Consider the following 18,021-nt stretch of genomic DNA (forward strand, 5'->3'; position numbering starts at 1 on the left):
CAAACATGAAGCTTATGATGGCATTGCTGTGCTTCAGCAGCAGCGGAGCGGCTGTAGATACAAGTTTACATCATTAAATAAGGTGTAGTGGGAATGAAAGAGAGTAATGCTCCCAGTGTTGTCTTGATCAGAGCACTAGCTTTAGGGCATTGGGCTTCTTTCTGTTCAACACACACCGTGTGTGCTGGGGAAGCATTGCAAAGCAACACAGGGGGGGCTAACTCAGTGACGAGAGATGTATCTACGGTGTTATCAAAACACGAGCGTACTTTGTTCTCCCATGGCCACTATTTTCTGCTCCTGCCATGGGAAAGACACATGGTATTGCCAACCTGGCACAGTGAGAGCCTTGTGCTTGGCTGGTGTGGCAGGCTCCAGAAGGAGCTCCTAACCACAGCAGTTTTGTTGATTGCATTTGTCCGAGGTCTGGGTTGTCTGATACCTGCTAAATAAATTGCCTCATGTTTATCTGCAGCGACTATAAAGGAAAGAGCTCGAGGCCCTGAAGTGGGCCATCTATTTGTGAGTGCTGGTAGTGTCATGGCTGAAGCTCTGCAGCAGGATGTTCACCTATTTGTTTCAGGAGGAAAAAAAAAACAAACCTCAAACCAGAACAATGCAAAGGGAAAGCACCAGCAAGAGAACAGTATGTTCTTTGTAATGCTTTTTCTTTGGGGACATCTATTGCTGGCAATAAGATTAAATCACTGAAACCTTCCCTGAAGCTACATCTGCCACTGCCTACATTTTCCAACCTCAGTAATAAACTAACATTTGCCATTGTTCGCTTCTTCTGGATTTCATTTCTTACAGATTTAACCAGCGCTATTTACCACAAGGCATTCAGCTCTTGCTTAAAGCACAGACCTATGCCAAGTCCCTAAAAACATTCAGCGCTCCAAAGAATCTGGTTTTAAATTATATCATAAAAAGTAGACGGTATTAATGCACCAGTTCACACTGAGTTCACGTACTGCTGGATGCCAATGTATAAAACTGATAGGAGCCACAGAAGCCTAAAAAGCTGTAGCTGGGAGTAGCCCCTGCAGTGGTGAACAAAACCCTTTGTACCTTTGTATTATCTGTCTGTAGGTTCTGAGCATGGCGGTGTTTTCCTTACAGCTGTCTCTGAGTGGTGGTAGCACTCTTCCAACGTGGCGTGCACGGGGTTGTGGCACACGGGGTGTTGCAGGAATTGCTCAGCATCCCTTTGTCCCTACAGGATGCCATTGTGATCCATGAAGTTTATGAAGAAGGGGCGGCAGCCAGGGATGGCAGGCTGTGGGCTGGAGACCAGATCCTTGAGGTAAGCAGGTCTCTGTGTGCATTCTTGTGTCTGTCTCGTGTAGATTTGCATTCGGTTCAGCATAGCTTTCTCATGGGGAAAACAGGGATCATTTGTAGGGTTGGTACACAAAGCTCTTCTCCCATCACTGAGAACACCCTGACACATTTGTATTTCCTTACATATCCATAAAAACTGAAGACACCGACTGAGAACGCGTTAAATGTAATTGAACAAGGTGGCTCTCGATCAACGTGGATCAGCTGCCGCATCCAATTGCTTGGCGCTGCTCAGCCTTCTGCTCCCACACCAAGGCCTGGCTCTGCCTTCAGCCAGCAGGCTGAGCTGGGAAGGGGTTAAGAACGAGGGGCTGCTCTGCACATGAAGCTTGCGTCAGGCAGCGGTCGGCGCAGCTGCTTGCAGTGTCTCGCTGTCAGCTCAGGACAAATTCCCAGCATGGCCATTAAGGCGTTAGTGCGTAGGGTTAGAAAAATAGCAAGGGGTACTTGGGGAGCCGTCTTTACAGCTCTTGCACTACAAATATTTTTTTTAGCGTTCGGGCTGAATGTTGTTTTCATTTTATAAATAACTGCGCATTAGCAGAGCACGATAATTAGGCAGGGGATAAAAATGGGGAAGGTTAATTAATTCTTCACTGGCCAAACAGGAAAGTGCTAATGTTTGTGTGCTGTAATATTGTTATTATTTCAGCTTTTAAAAGCTGTACTAATGAAGCAGAAGGATGACTGAATTAGTTTCAGATTAGTGTGTAAAGCACACATAGATGCCAGTGTCAAGAAAATAATACTGATGTGTACTGAGTTAGTACAAAAGAACATAATGACGACAGACAGGTTTAATTCCCTTCATGTAAAATTAAGTTAAAATGGTTATAACTTGGCATACTTAGAGATACTGAGAAATATTTTCCTTGCCTTAAAATCGATTCTGTTGTGTAAATGTATTGAGAGTGCATTGTTAAACCAGCTGCAGCCTGTGCTAATTCCTACAGCATCCAGACATTGGTAGGTGTTGTACTGAGGGATGTGTGCTTTAGTGGGGACATATTGGTGGTAGGTGGACGGTTGGACTGGATGATCTTGGAGCTCCTTTCCAACCTTGAGGGTGCAATGGTTCTGTGGATCCTAATCAGACTTGGAAAATGGATATTTTTTTGCTATTGACAGAGAAAAGATGGTTTTATCAACAGGATATGGGCAAACCCTTTAAGGAGTATCCTAGCGTGAGGCTTGGCAAAGTTAGGAGATTAGATTTCAAGTTGCAATAGTTTTTTTCTTGTACTTAAGCATTCAGTCAGAACTTCTTGTTCCATCTGATAATACCAAAACGTTGTCAGGTTATTGTAAGAGAAATGTAAACTAGTGCTCCAAGAGTGGTCTTGTGTGCCACCTATTGGAACAAAGCAAAATAACCATCCAGTGTGTCCTGCCGGGGCTTCACTGTGGCCATTGCTAATGACCCTGGTTCCATGTGCCCTTATGCTGTATGATGTGACCTAGCTACGGGGGAGGAACTTCAGCACTGTTGCCTGGAAGGAAATAAAGGCTGCAGAGCTAAAGGAAGACCAAAGGGAGCACGTCCTGCTTCATCTGCTTGTAAAGTTGTAAGCGCACATTGAGGCTCCAGCACTTAGAAAGCAGCATGGAACCCCCACACAGCTTAGGATCCAAAATGTTTTGCTGGTTTGGATTTAATCTAGACAGCAGCACAACGCGCACCATCTCATTCAGTAGGAGATCAGAGCACCAAACTAGAGTGCCAAGAGGTGTCGGTTTGACACATCTTTCCTGTCACACAAGGGTAGGATGTGATGAAAGGATTGTTTGTATGTGTCGTTAGGAAAGAAAACTCTGTTTCAGGTGAACGGGATTGATCTGCGGAACGCCAGCCATGAAGAAGCCATCACTGCGCTGAGACAGACGCCTCAGAAGGTGCAGTTGGTTGTTTATAGAGATGAAGCTCATTACAAAGATGAAGAAAACTTAGAGATTTTCCATGTAGATATTCAGAAGAAAACAGGTCGTGGACTGGGGCTCAGCATAGCTGGAAAGCGGTAAGAGCATCTCTGATCAGAATGCACTGCAAACAAGAAGTACCTTGCTTTTTGCCATATGAAACAGCTGTAGCCATTAAGTGGAATATGAAATAAAGGAAGCCCTCAAGCAAAAAGATGGCACATCTGAGTATCTTCAAGGATGTTGTGGGGTTGTGATACTGGCTTCTCTATTACAGCCAAAGCTGAGCTATGCAACAAAGGCTGCTGTTCCCTCTGGAAAGCTCCAGCATCATGTCTCGCTTTATCATAGAATCATAGAATGGCCTGGGTTGAAAAGGACCACAGTGATCATCTGCTGTGTGCAGGGTCACCAACCAGCAACCCAGGCTGCCCAGAGCCACATCCAGCCTGGCCTTGAATGCCTGCAGGGATGGGGCATCCACAGCCTCCTTGGGCAACCTGAGAACAGTGTGTCACCGTTCACTCGTGAATGAGTGAGTCTGGGTGAGCACATGCAGAACTGGTAGCTTAATGTTCTGATGGCTTTAATGTAGCAGTGGCTGAGGCCAGAGCCCTAACCATGGCAGTCCTGATTTCAGCATGGGGATAAAACACCTCTTTGTTTCCAAATACTGGGATATGCCTTTGAAAATGGATTTGTTAGTTAGGTCTATATCGTACTCTGTTTCGAAGTGACCTGTTTTGGTGGAAAATAGGAGCCTGGTAAAGAGAGAGACCCCATCCCTGTCAGCTATATGAGTGACTATACAGCACTAGAGACAGTGGTTCTGTGAATAAAGAGCAGAATCCAAGATACCGTGGAGGGTAACAGCTGCTTAATAAAATGTGACTTTGTGCTGATGTATTTCTAAACCATTGCTATTAGATCATTCGAGCTAGAGCACTGATAGATTTAATCTTTCATTGCTAGAAGAGATTTACAGCATGACACAGGCAAGCACTCATTCAGTGCTGGTTCATGCAGATCTTATAGTTGCTCTTCTGTATTGCCAAAAAATCGTATTTTCTTAATTACAAATCATTGTGTCATTATCCGGACTGCGGATGGTCAGTAAAGTTTCTGCAGCACTTTGGGGTTTTGTTTTATTTGGGATTTTTTTTTCCTCCAAGAATGGTGATGCTTAACCCAGGTGCTGTGAGCAGATTGTGGGTTGGGTAATTAATTTAGCTTATGTAAATTACCCTACAGATGGTAATCGCAATCTCCGGCCCTCCCTTGATTGCTTCTGCACAAAAGTTGCAGTGCTGTTGCTAACAACTGCTTGGCATCTAGGGGTTTCCACCTTAGAAGTAACCTAATTTCCTTAGTCCATCCAGCGAGAGCCAGGTATCAGCCAGCAAAGCATTGTGTCCTGCTGCACACAGGATGCCAAAGGCCATCCCTGTGCCTGGCAGCCTGCACCAGCTCATCCATAGCGAGCCCTGGTAGCTGGGGCTGGGCACAGAGGGATCCTGTGGTGTGGGCAAGGGAGTCGTGATGTGGGGGCTGCAGCTCATAAATCTCCTCTGCCCCCCAGCTGTGCTCACAAGCCTCGCTGCAGGCAGACAGCCGCAGGGTTGGATTTTCTGCTGCATAACTCGTGTGCAAACTGTAAAAGTCTTTTCTGCAGGCTTCTCTGTTTGGGGCCTCCAGGCTTTTAGAGGAGAAACCAAGCTGAACCTTTAGGGGGAATGTAAAAATATATACATTTCTAGGGCTGCGTAATTCAGATCAGGCACATCAGGGGACGGTTTAACTCCATCTTAGACTGATCCTTGGCTTTTTATTTGTACAAGTGGTATTTTTCATGAATCTTTATGTATGAGATGGTCAGATCTAACAGATCAAGGGGAAAGACAGCATAAAATGTAGCAAAACATGCCTTGATTTTAAAGCTCATAGATTTTCCTACACTCAAATGGTTGAATGGGGTGTAAAACTCGTTCTTCCACTGCTCACAGGTTTCTTTTTATGTGTCTTATATGCAAGTAATCTAAATTGGTCTCCCAAAGAATATTGGATTGTGTAATTAGCCATATGCTTCTTGCATTGTTAGAAATGGAAGTGGAGTGTTTATCTCTGACATTGTTAAAGGAGGAGCTGCAGACCTAGATGGAAGATTAATTCAAGGAGATCAGATTTTGTCTGTTAATGGAGAGGATATGAGAAATGCCTCACAAGAGACTGTTGCCACTACACTTAAGGTGAGTACATAATACATTTTAAGAGATGGGATTGCAGTTACTGATGCCATGTGAGGTAATTATCCTGAAGTGCTATTTGTGCATACCCAGGACAGCTCAGACAGATTACAAAGACAGGAATTTCATCTGAAATTACTGTGCGAGATCCATTCGGCATCACTTCTTCTTGTATATTTAGAAGTGAAATGGTATGAAATGAGGAAACAAAGAGATGTAGCATTTATTTGATTTGAAAATGCAACTGTGAACTTCAGATGCTAGAAAAATGTTTTGAAACCTGAGAGGCGTACAAATCAGAGCTGCCCTGAAGTAAATGCCTTTGGCTTCACTATACTAACTTGCAGCTATAAAACTGCAACTTAAATCCACTCCTAACATAGCATCTTTACAGGAGTGGTTTTATACTTAATACAGTCTGGGAGAATTTTCCTTTCTCTATTAGAAAGCATGGGGCTGCTCTATGGGTCTGAGCGGGTGGAGAGGGTGCAGGATGCCCTGACCATGGGCACCTATTGGCAGCTCCTCCATCAGGCTCCCAGGGCTGTCAGCCTGTACTGAGGGTGAGGCCAAGGGTGGGAGCAAGCAGAAACATTCATATGACTTAAGCATTGCGGATAAACCTCAATCCAGGGACAGGTACTTCTGATACACTTGAAATGGAAATACGAATGTTTCAAGCATTCAGTACATTGTGGTTTTCTTCATGGTTCTGTGATGCTGAATATGAACATAATTCTCTCCAGGAGAGCATGAAATATCCTATATCGACTTAAATGCTGTATGTTGTGGTTCTTTTTCCCAAGTGTGCCCAAGGCCTGGTGCATCTCGAGCTGGGGAGGCTGCGAGCTGGGTCATGGCTGGCATCACGGAAAACATCCCAGAACAGTCAGGTTAGTAACAAATTCATGTCATGTGAAGGGCAAGGAACAGCAGCAGTGTGCAAGGGGTGTCCGTGAGGCTCTGTTCTTCCATAGACATTCGCTGCTGAGAGTGTGTAACAAAATACTTTATCACTCAGCTGAAAAGAAAGCATTGTGCTGTAATGCTGAATAAGTGGAATAATTGGTTAATGATTCTTTTGTTTGTTAGAGGAGGGCGTTTTTGGTTTGTTTGGTTTTTTTTGAGACATACCAAAAATGTGTAATATCTTCCTCAAACACCAACACCCAGAAATTTTTTAGACTTGCAGAAAATGCTGAATGCCTTTTCTGCAGCTGTTTTGTCAATCAAAATGAGTTAATGAAACTGAACTGTATCTTTGCCTATCTTGGGGCAGAACCACACGAGAGCTGCTTTCCTCTCAAAGAAAACACAGAGCAATTTCCTGCTTCACTTGCTTTTTACCTGAAGCGAGGACAACAATTCATTTTTCAATCAGTGCCGGGCTTTCCCCCTCTCCTCACTTCCCCTAATCCGCTCAGACATTGATACTATTAGTATTAAAGTCTACAGCAAGAGAAAGATGACTTGGAAAACTTCTTAAAATGGATTCTCCTGCTGAAGACCAGCTGCTTTGCTGGTAGCTGGGAACGTCCCAGAGACAGGCAAGCTGTGGCTCACAGCAGTGTAATTCCATGGGGTATTTTGCCCCCTGTCTGTACGAGGGGGCATTCCTGGTGGCCTCCTTCTGCACAGCACGCTGCTGGGATCAAAATGCTAAAAGAATGGCCTGGAAACAGCAAAAAGAAGTAATAGGAGGCTTAGGGACGTAAGTTAGAACAGGAATAACTTCAAGGAAAGAATATATATTATAAAAGCTGGTGGTGACCCATTCTGCTGTGTGTGTGGGTATGTGTCAGGAAGGGCTGAGGAGCTCACAGCTAGGTGTGCCAAGCCCAGCTTTAAAGGTGTGCCTAAATGCCACTAGAGAAACATCAGCAGTGCATGCAGCAGGCAAGGGAAGATGGAACAACAGAAGAAAATGAGAGCGATTGGATTAAGTAAAGGCAGGAATCATGATTATTACTTGGTATAGTTGTACTAACAACAAGAGCAACGTAAACAAAAGGTGATGGTTAAAAGTTACTACATGCTGTTAATTAATGCTCAGAGCTGAAGTGAGATATGATAATATCTTCCATGATTCTGGGTAGAAAGTAAGTTTAAATGCTAGCGATGTCATCCCCTTTCTTTTGCACCATACCAGGCTTTCTCGAGAACCTGTTAATTTCTGTATTTCTTCATGTTAAGTCTTGATTGCTGTTCTTCATGCAGAGTCGTTTGAGGGCCTCCATCTCAGTGTTCCAAAGTGACTTGGGGATTTGGAAAACTGAGTGGATGTTTCTCAGCAAAACAGTTCCAAGAGTTATAAAACTCTTGGCAGATAATATGGAGAATCAACTTGAATGATTTGCACAACTGTGAGCAATGCTTCAGAGCCCGCTGGGCAAGAGCATCCCGAACTTTTGTCCTCACTTGGCTTTTTTCTGGTCCGTTGCATACCTTTAACAGCAGAAACATAAGGCTCGTGGTGCAGGACAGTGATTTCTTTCACGCGCTTTGCAAATTGTGTTAACTGACCCATGAATCGGGAACGAGACGTGGAAATTGTGCTCTGCCTGTTGTTCGTCACTGACAGCTGCACGCTGGTCAGTTGGGATGAATGCTGCCAGGGCTTTTGATTCGCCGCCTAATGCATTTAAAGGGAGAGCTCAGCTCTTTGTTTTGTGTCTGGTTTTAGTGAAACCTGTTGTTCAGACGCATTTCCTAAATTGATAATGATGTTTCTTCTGAGGGGCAGTCTGAAGATAAGGACAGAGAAGGAAAAATAGTGCTGGAAATGAATGGCACAGAACTGAGAGCGCACACAAGCAGCTGCCCAGCAGGTTGTGCCTCCTGTTGGCTATAAGACACGGGTGTCTTGTCCTGCACCTGGACTGCTTTTCTGGAAGTGTCTATGTCAAGTGAAAGGAGCAGGGCTAGTTCCAGGGCCTTCTAATCACACAAAATGTTCAGCTACAGTAGGAAAGCCTGTAGATAACCGTATGGGAATCATCCCCACTGTCTGAGAGGAGCTGCCAGGTCTCCTGCCGGGTGCCTGGTGTACGCTCAGCTAACAGGGAAGTGTCTGTGGGTCCATCATGATGCCTACAGCATTCAGATCCAAAGATGCCCACAGCATTCATCCTCAGGTTTGGAGGCCAGCTGGCGATAAGCACTGCAGGAGGTTCATCCTGCTCCTTCATGACCTCTGCATCAAACCACAGAATGGTTGAGGTTGGTTTGCAGGTCATCTGGTTCAACCCAGAAAGCCTCCCAAAAACAGATCCGAACAATGTACACATCAGGTGTATATGCTGAAATGGAGTCCAGTCCTGTAGTACTGTGAGCTGCTCTGCACACATGCCCACAATGCAGGGGCAGATTTGGTAGGTTCCATCTCTGGAAATGAAGTCAGGGGTTTCCACTCGTGTGGCCAATGTGGTATTTCCAGCCTGAAATATTTTCGCACAGAACACAGCTGCAGCCGTATGTTGCAGGAGCTGGCTGGTATTTAATGTTTGGGTTTGACTCTCAATTTCTGATTTGTGTTTAATTTCAGGTGAACCAACAGAGCACCCACAGCCACTTCCACCCCGCGCTCGCTCCGGTCCTCTCTACCTTGCAGAACTTTGTCAGCACAAGAAGATCTTCAGCAGATGTGTCTCAGAGAAACTCAGGTATGAGCTGGACAGATTCGTTGCTTGTTTCTTGCACAGCTCCTTTATTTTTGTGCTGGTTTAATAGCAGCATTGAATACCTGAGTCTGATTTTCCTGTGCAACCTCCCCAAAGACATACCACTGATGTTTTAAGACCTGTAACACTTTCCAGCACATGGCATTATTTTTACATCTAGTAGAAGAGTAATGGCTCCTCTATTTTAAATGCAGGATTCCTGCGCCCCGCTATTCCCCGGCGCCCTTGTTGGAGGCTTAGCACAGGCAAGGTTCTTGTATTAGAACAAGTTTTCTCAGGGAATAAAGCTGCCACCACTTCATTTATATCTTTGTTGCTCTTGAGCGCATAAAAGGGTGTTTTGTAATGAGAAAGTCACAATGCCCAGATTGCAGTTCACACATTTAGCATGTGCTGAATCTGCAACCTGCAGCAACTTGACGAGGAACTGTGCATTTGTGTGCTCTGACCCATGTCAGAGACCCATAACAACCTGTGTTTGTGCCTGACCGTGGGCAGAAGTCGTTTTTTCTTGCCGTTCACATGCACTCAAGAAGGAGTGTCTGGCTTTTGGGGCAGCCATCCTGATGTGTTTTGGAAGGGCCCACGTGTGCATGCCCTGATGCAGCATTTCTGGGGCTGCAGTGCCAGACCTTGTGCACTCATCCTGTGTGCTCATAGCAGGTATCAGCACAAGCAGTGTGCGCAGCGGTAGGAAATGCTGCTGTATGTTAATGGGAATCGTTAACTTCTGAAAGAGGCTAATGCTGCCTGCCTCCTAAAAGGTTCTTAAGGTAGTTTAATTAAAGCTGGTACAATCAGGGATTATTATAGCAGAGCCTAGAACTACACCATAAGCTTTTAGGCTGTTTAGTCCCAGTTCAAATGATTCCTTTCAGCATCTTTTTTTTCTTCTTTCTCTTTTTTATTTAATTTTTTCCCCCTGAATGTTTTGAGTACTTCTAAATGTCCTGTGGCTAGATATATGCCAGCCAGACTTCCTGGCTGTCTATTATTTACTAATACAGCACAAATTAGAACAGGAAATCAATGGAACCTCCACAGTCTGTGTGTCCTACCCTTTGTGGTGGAGACACCGTGATTTATGAATAATAAGGCAATCTTTAATTGAGTGAAATGCACAATAGGGCTTTTCTTGGGGCCGGCAGAGTGGTGCTATTCAATGGACTGTAGTAAGCAGTGGCTGTGCTACAAAGAGCATCACAGCAGCACCCGTCAGGCGGAGTGATTGCATCCGTATTCATCTCTGGGTGAAGCAGAAATCCCGTCCTCCTCAAGTGAGCAGTGCTGCCTGATTTGGCACAGGAAGGCTCTGCTTCTGCTTGGTGATAACTCTGACTAGGCAGCAAGGGACCATTGTCACTTGACAGCGTTATCTCTTAATTATATTATCTCTTAATTACAGGAGCTAATTGTTTGTTTCTTTATTAGTAGGAGCAGATACGGGCCCAAGGACTGTGGAGATAACAAGGGTCAGTGAGTTATTTTCTATCAATTCAAAAAGCTGACACCTTAGACTGAAGTTGTTAATTTTTGTAGTGTTCCTTAGAAGCAAAATTGCATTATTTATGTTTGCAATAGGCTCTTGAATGTATTCCTGTGTGTGGGGGGGTGCGTGTGCATGTCAAACCTATCTGTTATTTTCACCATGACACATAAATCAAATGGGTTATTATTCCTGTACCCTAAACGTTGGCCTCTCTTAGTGGCTCCAATCACAAATGCTTTTTTGCTTTGTTTTAGGGACCAAATGATGCTCTTGGTATCAGCATAGCAGGAGGGAAGGGGAGTCCATTGGGAGATATTCCCATCTTCATTGCTATGATTCAGGCCAGTGGTGTGGCAGCACGGACCCAAAGACTCAGAGTGAGTAGAAGTGTCCCTCAGTGCTTTCTTTTCCATCTTCTGTGTGTGTCTTTCTCAGAGAAGGAGCCTCAGGCACTTCTGTTTATGCCATAGACTACCCCTGTCTCTTTTTTAAAACAAACTAACAAGCCCTGCCCACATCTTCCCCTTTTGACTTTATTGCAACTCGAGACAACTGCAGTGATTGCTTACGTGCAAGAGAAACATTAAGGAAAAGAACATTTGTAAGTAGTCTTTGAGTCTGTTTGAGCAAAAAGAAATAAACTGGAAACTCTGCAGTGGGAGAAAGCAGCAGAAAGCTGTCTAGAAACCACAGGCATTCTGGAGACTGCAGGCTGGGCCTCAGTTAGAGCTCAAACAAGGCAGAAACCAGACTAGAGGTTGTTTGTTTGATGCCAAGGGCCTTATAAAGAATTGCAAACATAAAATAGTTGCATCAGATTCATGTGGATTTTTAGGAATGACCACAGTGATCATTTATCAGTTTGGGAGTTTCAGGGAATAAGGAGTACTGAAAGGAATTTATTATGCAGATGAACAGGAAAACTTTGGCCCATGAGATTCACTATTGTGACTACTTCTATGTTTGTTCTCTGTCTCTAATGGAAATACATAATAGCACTAAGTGTCAAGGTCAGGATCAGCTGATCAGCATAAAGAGAAGAAATAATGTTGGTTAATTAGGTTAATACCAGAAGTGTCTGCTTTCATCTTGTGCTTACATAATCTATGAGAACACGAACTTGTCTTCACGTATCGACACCCATGAATCCTTTTTGGATGGGAGAAAAGCAGTCCATCTTACCCTGTCTGTTTGCAAATGGAAACAGTAGGATACAGCCCACCTTTGTTTCTCTGATCTCATTGTTATTTAAAAGCAAATTCTGTGTTTTGCTCCCTCTGATGAATGGTAAATGATCGCTAGCAGTGTAGGATTCTCACAGAAACGATCCTGCAAGAGAGAAGCATGACTGTGCAGTGCCAAGTTCATGGGGAATTTTAAGCATTCTTAATTTTAATTTTCCTTAATGCTAGTAATTTTCCATTACTGTTGTACTTTTAGGTTGGAGATCGGATTGTCAGTCTTAATGGGCAACCTTTGGATGGGCTGTCTCATGCAGATGCTGTTAATCTACTAAAGAATGCTTATGGGAGCATTATCCTGCAGGTATGGTGATAAATGGAACATGCAGCTGCATGAGGGTAGATAAATGGCATTTGGGGAAAAAAAAAACACCCTCAGCATCACTGGCACAAGGCATCACAGAATTGCAGGGTGCTTGCTGATGGGAATTACACAGAATGAAAGCAAGAAATAATTTTCATTCAAAAAATTCTTTATTGCCACTTGTACAGACTGTGAGCACCGTTATATAAAAGCGTAACAAAGAGAACAGAATAACTTGTTGCTATACGTGGTAAATCAACAAGCTTCCAAGTTTTTATTGTGTTTTTTTTTTAATTTGAAGTTAGCTAAGAACAAGAAACTGTGTCTGTTATGTGTGCATGCATGCTACTGGACTGTGACCACACTGTCTGCATTGCTGGTTTTCTTGTTCTTGAAGGGGAGAGAAGAAAGGATGCTAACAGCAATCAGCAAAAATGATAGCATCGTCATTAACATGGTGCCATCTAAAACTATCTACGATTCTATACACATATTCTATATATAGTCTACAATAACACTTGAGGGAGAAGAAGGGGTTTATCACTGCTGCACGTATTTGCTTGCTGAAAGGAAGCTGTGTTCTGCCACTTGGGTTCTGATTGCTGCTTGCCAGCGTGTTCATCTTGAGTGTAGTTTTATGTTTACGCAAAGAAACTGGAGAAATACGTGCCAGGGAGAATTTAAAATGCCAAATTATTGTAACAACTGGAAAACAAGCTGAAGAGTAGAATCTACTGTAATTTTATCATCGCAGCATGTTGGGTTTGAACGCATCTTGAGGGATTGTCGCAGGCTTCTTGCTTTCATTACAGCATAAATGTGGCTATAAAAAAATATAGAAAAATGTGAGAGAGGAGGAAAAAAAAACAAACAAAGAAAGAAAAATGGAATGATAATAAACTTAGACTGCTTATTCTTTGTCTGTCCATGAACTGCTGACCTGGTAAGTGATGAGCCAGTTCCAGAGCAGATGGTGTATTTGTGTAGTTCCATTGAAGTCAAAGGAACTACCCAGATATACACCAGCTGAGGATTTTCTGTTAAATTATAGTTATCATATTGTTACTAACGTTGAGTAATTTCACTTTTCATGTCAACAGTATTCCCTGAATAGAAAATGAAAGCTTGCAGCGGAACCCAAAATTGCTAATCTTGAAAGCTGTAATACAGCGTATTCCACCTCATCATGTATTTAAAAATATTCCTGATGAAGCACGCTGTCAGTTGTTCGCTCGCATAAACAAAGAGGTTGTTCTGGAAACGTCTTGGCTTTTGTCAGCTGACAGTTTTTCTTCCACATTTCTGCCGTCTAGCTCAAAATGTGTTGAATACTTTTACAGATGATACCGTTCTTTTCTCTGATAGAATAGGGTCTGTTTTCCTCTGTCAAAAATCAGTGATGGGAGGCTGTATTTTAGCAGCAGCAGTAGAGTAGTGCAGCAGCCGTGCTGTAAGTAGGATGCTGTGTTTGCACCATGTGCCAACTGCAGGTACTTCTCAATTGCCGGGCGGCTTTTCGATGAGCACAATCTAAATGGAATAATCCTATCAATGTGATAATCGTGACTGATGTGTCATTAAGTAATTCTATTTATTATCAGGTTAGACCACTTCATGGCAAACTGCTTTGAAAGGTCAGATAATTGCGTTCAGTGGTGTGGAAAGGCTTATTATGGGTACGTCCTGGGAAGGATGGTAAAGGAGTTTGCAAATGCTGTTTGCAAATGGGAGATTAGGGTCTCAGGGGAACAATCATCCCTTCCGGCTGTTTTGATGCTTTGGTTTAATTTAATTTCTTTTCGGCAGGTGTAGTAATGAGATAAGGGGAGTTGTTTTTTTACAAGGTTGTTGAACTCTGATACGTTCTTACTGCCAACTGAAGATTTTTTGAATATAGATTTATTTTACCCTGTTTTATTTAACAACGAAATACGGCAAATACTGGCTGGCACTCTTTCCTCTACTGCGTCGGGAAGGAAAGCTTCAGTGCCTCTGCTGCCTGAGCCAGGTGCAGCCGCCGCCTCTGTGGGACCCCATCACTGAACCTGAGATGCGAAATTTGCACAAGTGCTAAGCTTTATTCCTAGACAACGCTGCCACCCTCTCTAGGCTCCAAGTGATTAGAAAGGCAGAAACGGTATCGGGGAGGAATTGTGAGCATTCATTTAGAACGATGGATTTATGAAATGCGTTTTTTTGTTGTTGTTTAAGAAAGGTATGTTTCCCTTTAGCTCTGATCCCAGCAAGGAATGGGAAAAGCAGGTGTTAATTTTGATAAAATAAGGCCGCAGATAGCTAGAGGACGTACAGGAACTTAGTGGGTATTTGTCATTGTCAATGAGCCAAGCTCCTGTACAATAGACATCAAGCAGAGATGAGTATCGCGTAGATTGTCAGATGGAGATGGAGTTATGGGATAACTGCTGCAGGCAGACCTTAGCTAATTGTCCTTCTAGCTGTGGATACTTAAAATCCCAAATGATTCTAAATGGTTTCCTCAAATGTTTTCCCAAAAAATCAAAGAATAGAAAATCAACTTACAGTGAAAGGTTGGGGAAAAAAAGATTTGGAATGGGTCTTCTTGCTGTCTCTCATGAGTCCCATTGGTCCTGTGTCCTGCAAGCTATTTCCCAGTGGGGCTGAGCTCAATGAACAGCAAAACCCAGCCCTCAGTGTTCAGGTCGCTGCTCTCGGTACATCTGCAGCTGGTTTTCTATCGTGCTCAGCACCTGAATGCTAGTTCTGTAAATGCAATAGAAAGCTACAGAGCAAAGTCAGTGTTTGACCCCCAGGTAGATGGGTTAGTTATTAATAGTCATTTTTAACACTATTACTTGAAAATGTTGAAGGAGTAGGAAGTTAGAGAGTATAGGACTTGTGTTTGAAATTTGATATTAGCTGTTTTCCATGTAATTATCTAAGTGTTTTAGCATGAAGTGAGCACACAGAGTACTTCATTGCCTTCTCCTGTTCAGGTTGTGGCTGATACCAACATCAGTGCCATCGCTACCCAACTGGAGAGCATGTCTGCAGGATGTAATGTCAACTCTTCTTCTGAGCGTGCTTCTGAAGATCCCGAGTAAGTTTGTATTAGTGTGTGTAACAGATATATTTCTATGCCCCATGCAAGGGAAAAGCCTAGGGTGGTGAAAGAGGCCTCTTCCCGTTCCTTTTCTCTCTCATTTACATCACCTTTAAAATGGTAGCTGTGATCTTCTCCAATCTGATCACAGATCTGTGTCCATCTTTACCTGGTAACAAATACTGATTGTCTAAATAAGGATGAAATGTACTTCCAAACACTTGCCTTATCTTTCCTAACGCGTTATGCTGATGTGATAGTTCTGCCCTTGTCTGTTGGCTTCCCCCTTGGTCATCAGCAGACCAAGAGAAGAGGTATTAAAAACAAACATGGTAACAGATTAATCTTACAAAACACCTCCAAGGACTTTCTTTGTTTTTTGAATTTTTTCAGCTTTACGATTCTGGAAAGTCATTTATTTTTTCCTACCTGTAGCACCTCTATATGGTAACAGAACTTAGAGACAGCCCTCCATGGCTGTGCATCATTCTCCATCATGTGCTTTTAAGGGCAGCTCACAGCACTCCGGTTGTCGTTTAGAAATTCATTTAGCTTCATCCTGTCCTTCATTTTCATTCTTTGATTCATTATATTTATTTTAAGATGCTGAGATGCAAGTGGCTGCCCCGTCTCAGGGATGAACATAGAGGTTGAGCTGTTTATGCTGCATTCGCTAGTCTTACAGTGTGAGATACTGTTTTTATTGCTGCCCTCAAAGGAGAATCACTCCTTTCACAGAAGGATGTGTATTCTCTTTCCATATCAAAATAGTAAGGAGATATGAATTTGGAAATATGAATTCGAATTAAGTAGGTGTGTGCGTCCAAAGGAAGCTGCTAGATATGAGTCACCATGGGCTGTGTCTCAATTAGGCAGAAGACACCAAACAGCTTTAGTCCAGAATAATTCTCTCTATATGTATAGAAATGCCTGTTTCAGACTTGAGGTGGATAAATAGAAATGAATGGCCAAGGTTCCACCAAAGCTCTTCCTCCACTCACGGAGTGAGAGGCTCTAGAATAGCTGGGGCTGCGAGGTACAGGGATGTGGGTGGGATGCAGGCTGTTAGAAACAGCCTAAATAGCTTACGACAGAGCTGAGACTGTAAAGACAAGCGCTCCTGGCTGTGTGCTGCCTGACAGATTCATTGCAGTGAAGTCACAGAATAAAGTTACGCTGTGAGGAAGCTGTTGCAGTGACCACTTACTGGGACGAAGGATGACAGCTTGGCCTGTAAGACTGCAAACTCTCCTTTAAGTAACTGCAGATTAGAGGAGTAGCACTCCTGCATCAGAGAGAAGTGCTCTTGCTGAGCTCTTTATAAGGAAGTATTTTCAAAGGGAGGAGCTGAAGGATGTGGAACAGCTTGTGAGCTCTGGGCTGCCCAGGAGCGTGTTTCAGCAGCAGGACAGGAATCGTGCTTAGTGACTGCATGAGAAAGTCTTGATAGATAAATCTCTCTGTAAGTGTTCCTTCTGCAGGAAGTCCCCACAGACAGACCATGTTATTCTAAGTGATATTTATTGTGTTTTCAGAGCACCTCAGCCTAAGATTATTACTTTGGAGAAAGGCTCTGATGGACTGGGATTTAGTATTGTGGGGGGGTATGGAAGTCCCCATGGAGACCTGCCCATTTATGTCAAGACTATATTTGCCAAGGTATCTTTGTGTGTTTTTATTTTCTCCCTTTTTCTTTATTAATAATCTTTAAAATGTCTGTCACCCAAGCCAAATCTTACGTGGGATCTAAAGGAAAATGAACTGCCTATTAGGTACATGGATGTGAGCAGACCCAGAATGCACAGCTGGCTTCTTGGTTTATATTTCACAGCACTGATGGCTGAAACAAGACACTTCACCTCAGCAAAATTGTTTTGTGTCCTTTGGAAAGTTGTTTTTATACATTAAAGCTGCCTTATGAATATTTTATATCTGCAAATCTCAGTGTCTTCCCAGAAGCACGGAGGCATCATTTTTCTCACTGTACACTACTGGAGACAGTTGCAGAGATACTATATCCGTGTGGCCAGGCTTCAGTTGCAAAGCCCTGTGCCCAGATGGCCACCTCAATGAGAAAAGCCACTGAAAGAAGGAAATGCCACCCCATGTGGCTTGTTGATGAATTGGCTTCCACATCAGTCCTGGCTTTAGTTATCCTCCCTCACTTCCAGCTCCGTGCTCATGCTCTCCCTGGGTACTGCTCTCCCTGTGCTGTTTGCTTGCTGTCCCAGCTGGTCCCTGGCCCTGAGCATCAGGGGAGGGCATGGGTCCCATGCTGAGGAACCAGCAAACACAGCACTGTGCAGCTGGGGCTGCTCTCTGCATGTGCCAGCAAGATCTTTTCTTGGAGTCATGTCTGATATAGTTCTGAAAATGAGGGTAGGGGGAGTGGGGGGGACAGTAGGGATTAGGGAGAGTTAACGTAAAGGAACTTGGAAGTCAGTTGCAGAAAGTTGTTTGTGCTGTAATTGCTTGCATTTCCAATAGGGTAGGTGATAGAAAATGGAAAAAAAAATAAAAATAAAAAAAATCACCTTGTCTTTAAACAGGTGCTAAGATTTACAGATCTGTAGCTGTGAGCACAGCTGAGAAGTTCCCAAGTACCTTCTTCTTGGGAAGAAGTTCACTTCTTCCCAAGATCCACTGATGGGGCCAGGAGGCAGAGGGGGTCATCATGAGCTAAACTCTGGGCAGGGCTTCTGGATTTAGGGAAAAGAGCCG

The 18,021-nt window shown here is 43.5% G+C and overlaps 1 protein-coding gene across 6 annotated transcripts in view; it reads left to right on the forward strand.

Moving 5' to 3' along the window:
• The window catches only part of PATJ (PATJ crumbs cell polarity complex component), a 137,085-nt gene that overhangs the window by 115,840 nt on the left and 3,224 nt on the right, over positions 1-18,021 (forward strand). For 4 of the 6 annotated variants that reach the window (XM_015870720.1, XM_015870718.1, XM_015870721.1 and 1 more), the window contains exons 35-44: positions 1,223-1,306; positions 3,166-3,359; positions 5,360-5,507; positions 6,311-6,397; positions 9,049-9,166; positions 10,616-10,656; positions 10,928-11,050; positions 12,114-12,218; positions 15,194-15,297; positions 16,836-16,959. In XM_015870720.1, the coding sequence (XP_015726206.1) occupies positions 1,223-1,306; positions 3,166-3,359; positions 5,360-5,507; positions 6,311-6,397; positions 9,049-9,166; positions 10,616-10,656; positions 10,928-11,050; positions 12,114-12,218; positions 15,194-15,297; positions 16,836-16,959 (1,128 nt within the window). The remainder of the gene's footprint in view (positions 1-1,222; positions 1,307-3,165; positions 3,360-5,359; positions 5,508-6,310; positions 6,398-9,048; positions 9,167-10,615; positions 10,657-10,927; positions 11,051-12,113; positions 12,219-15,193; positions 15,298-16,835; positions 16,960-18,021) is intronic. The other 2 variants (XM_015870722.1, XM_015870723.1) reach the window with 2 other exon arrangements.

This window comes from Coturnix japonica, chromosome 8 (genome assembly GCF_001577835.2).
Source record: "Coturnix japonica isolate 7356 chromosome 8, Coturnix japonica 2.1, whole genome shotgun sequence".
Lineage (NCBI taxonomy): Eukaryota > Metazoa > Chordata > Aves > Galliformes > Phasianidae > Coturnix > Coturnix japonica.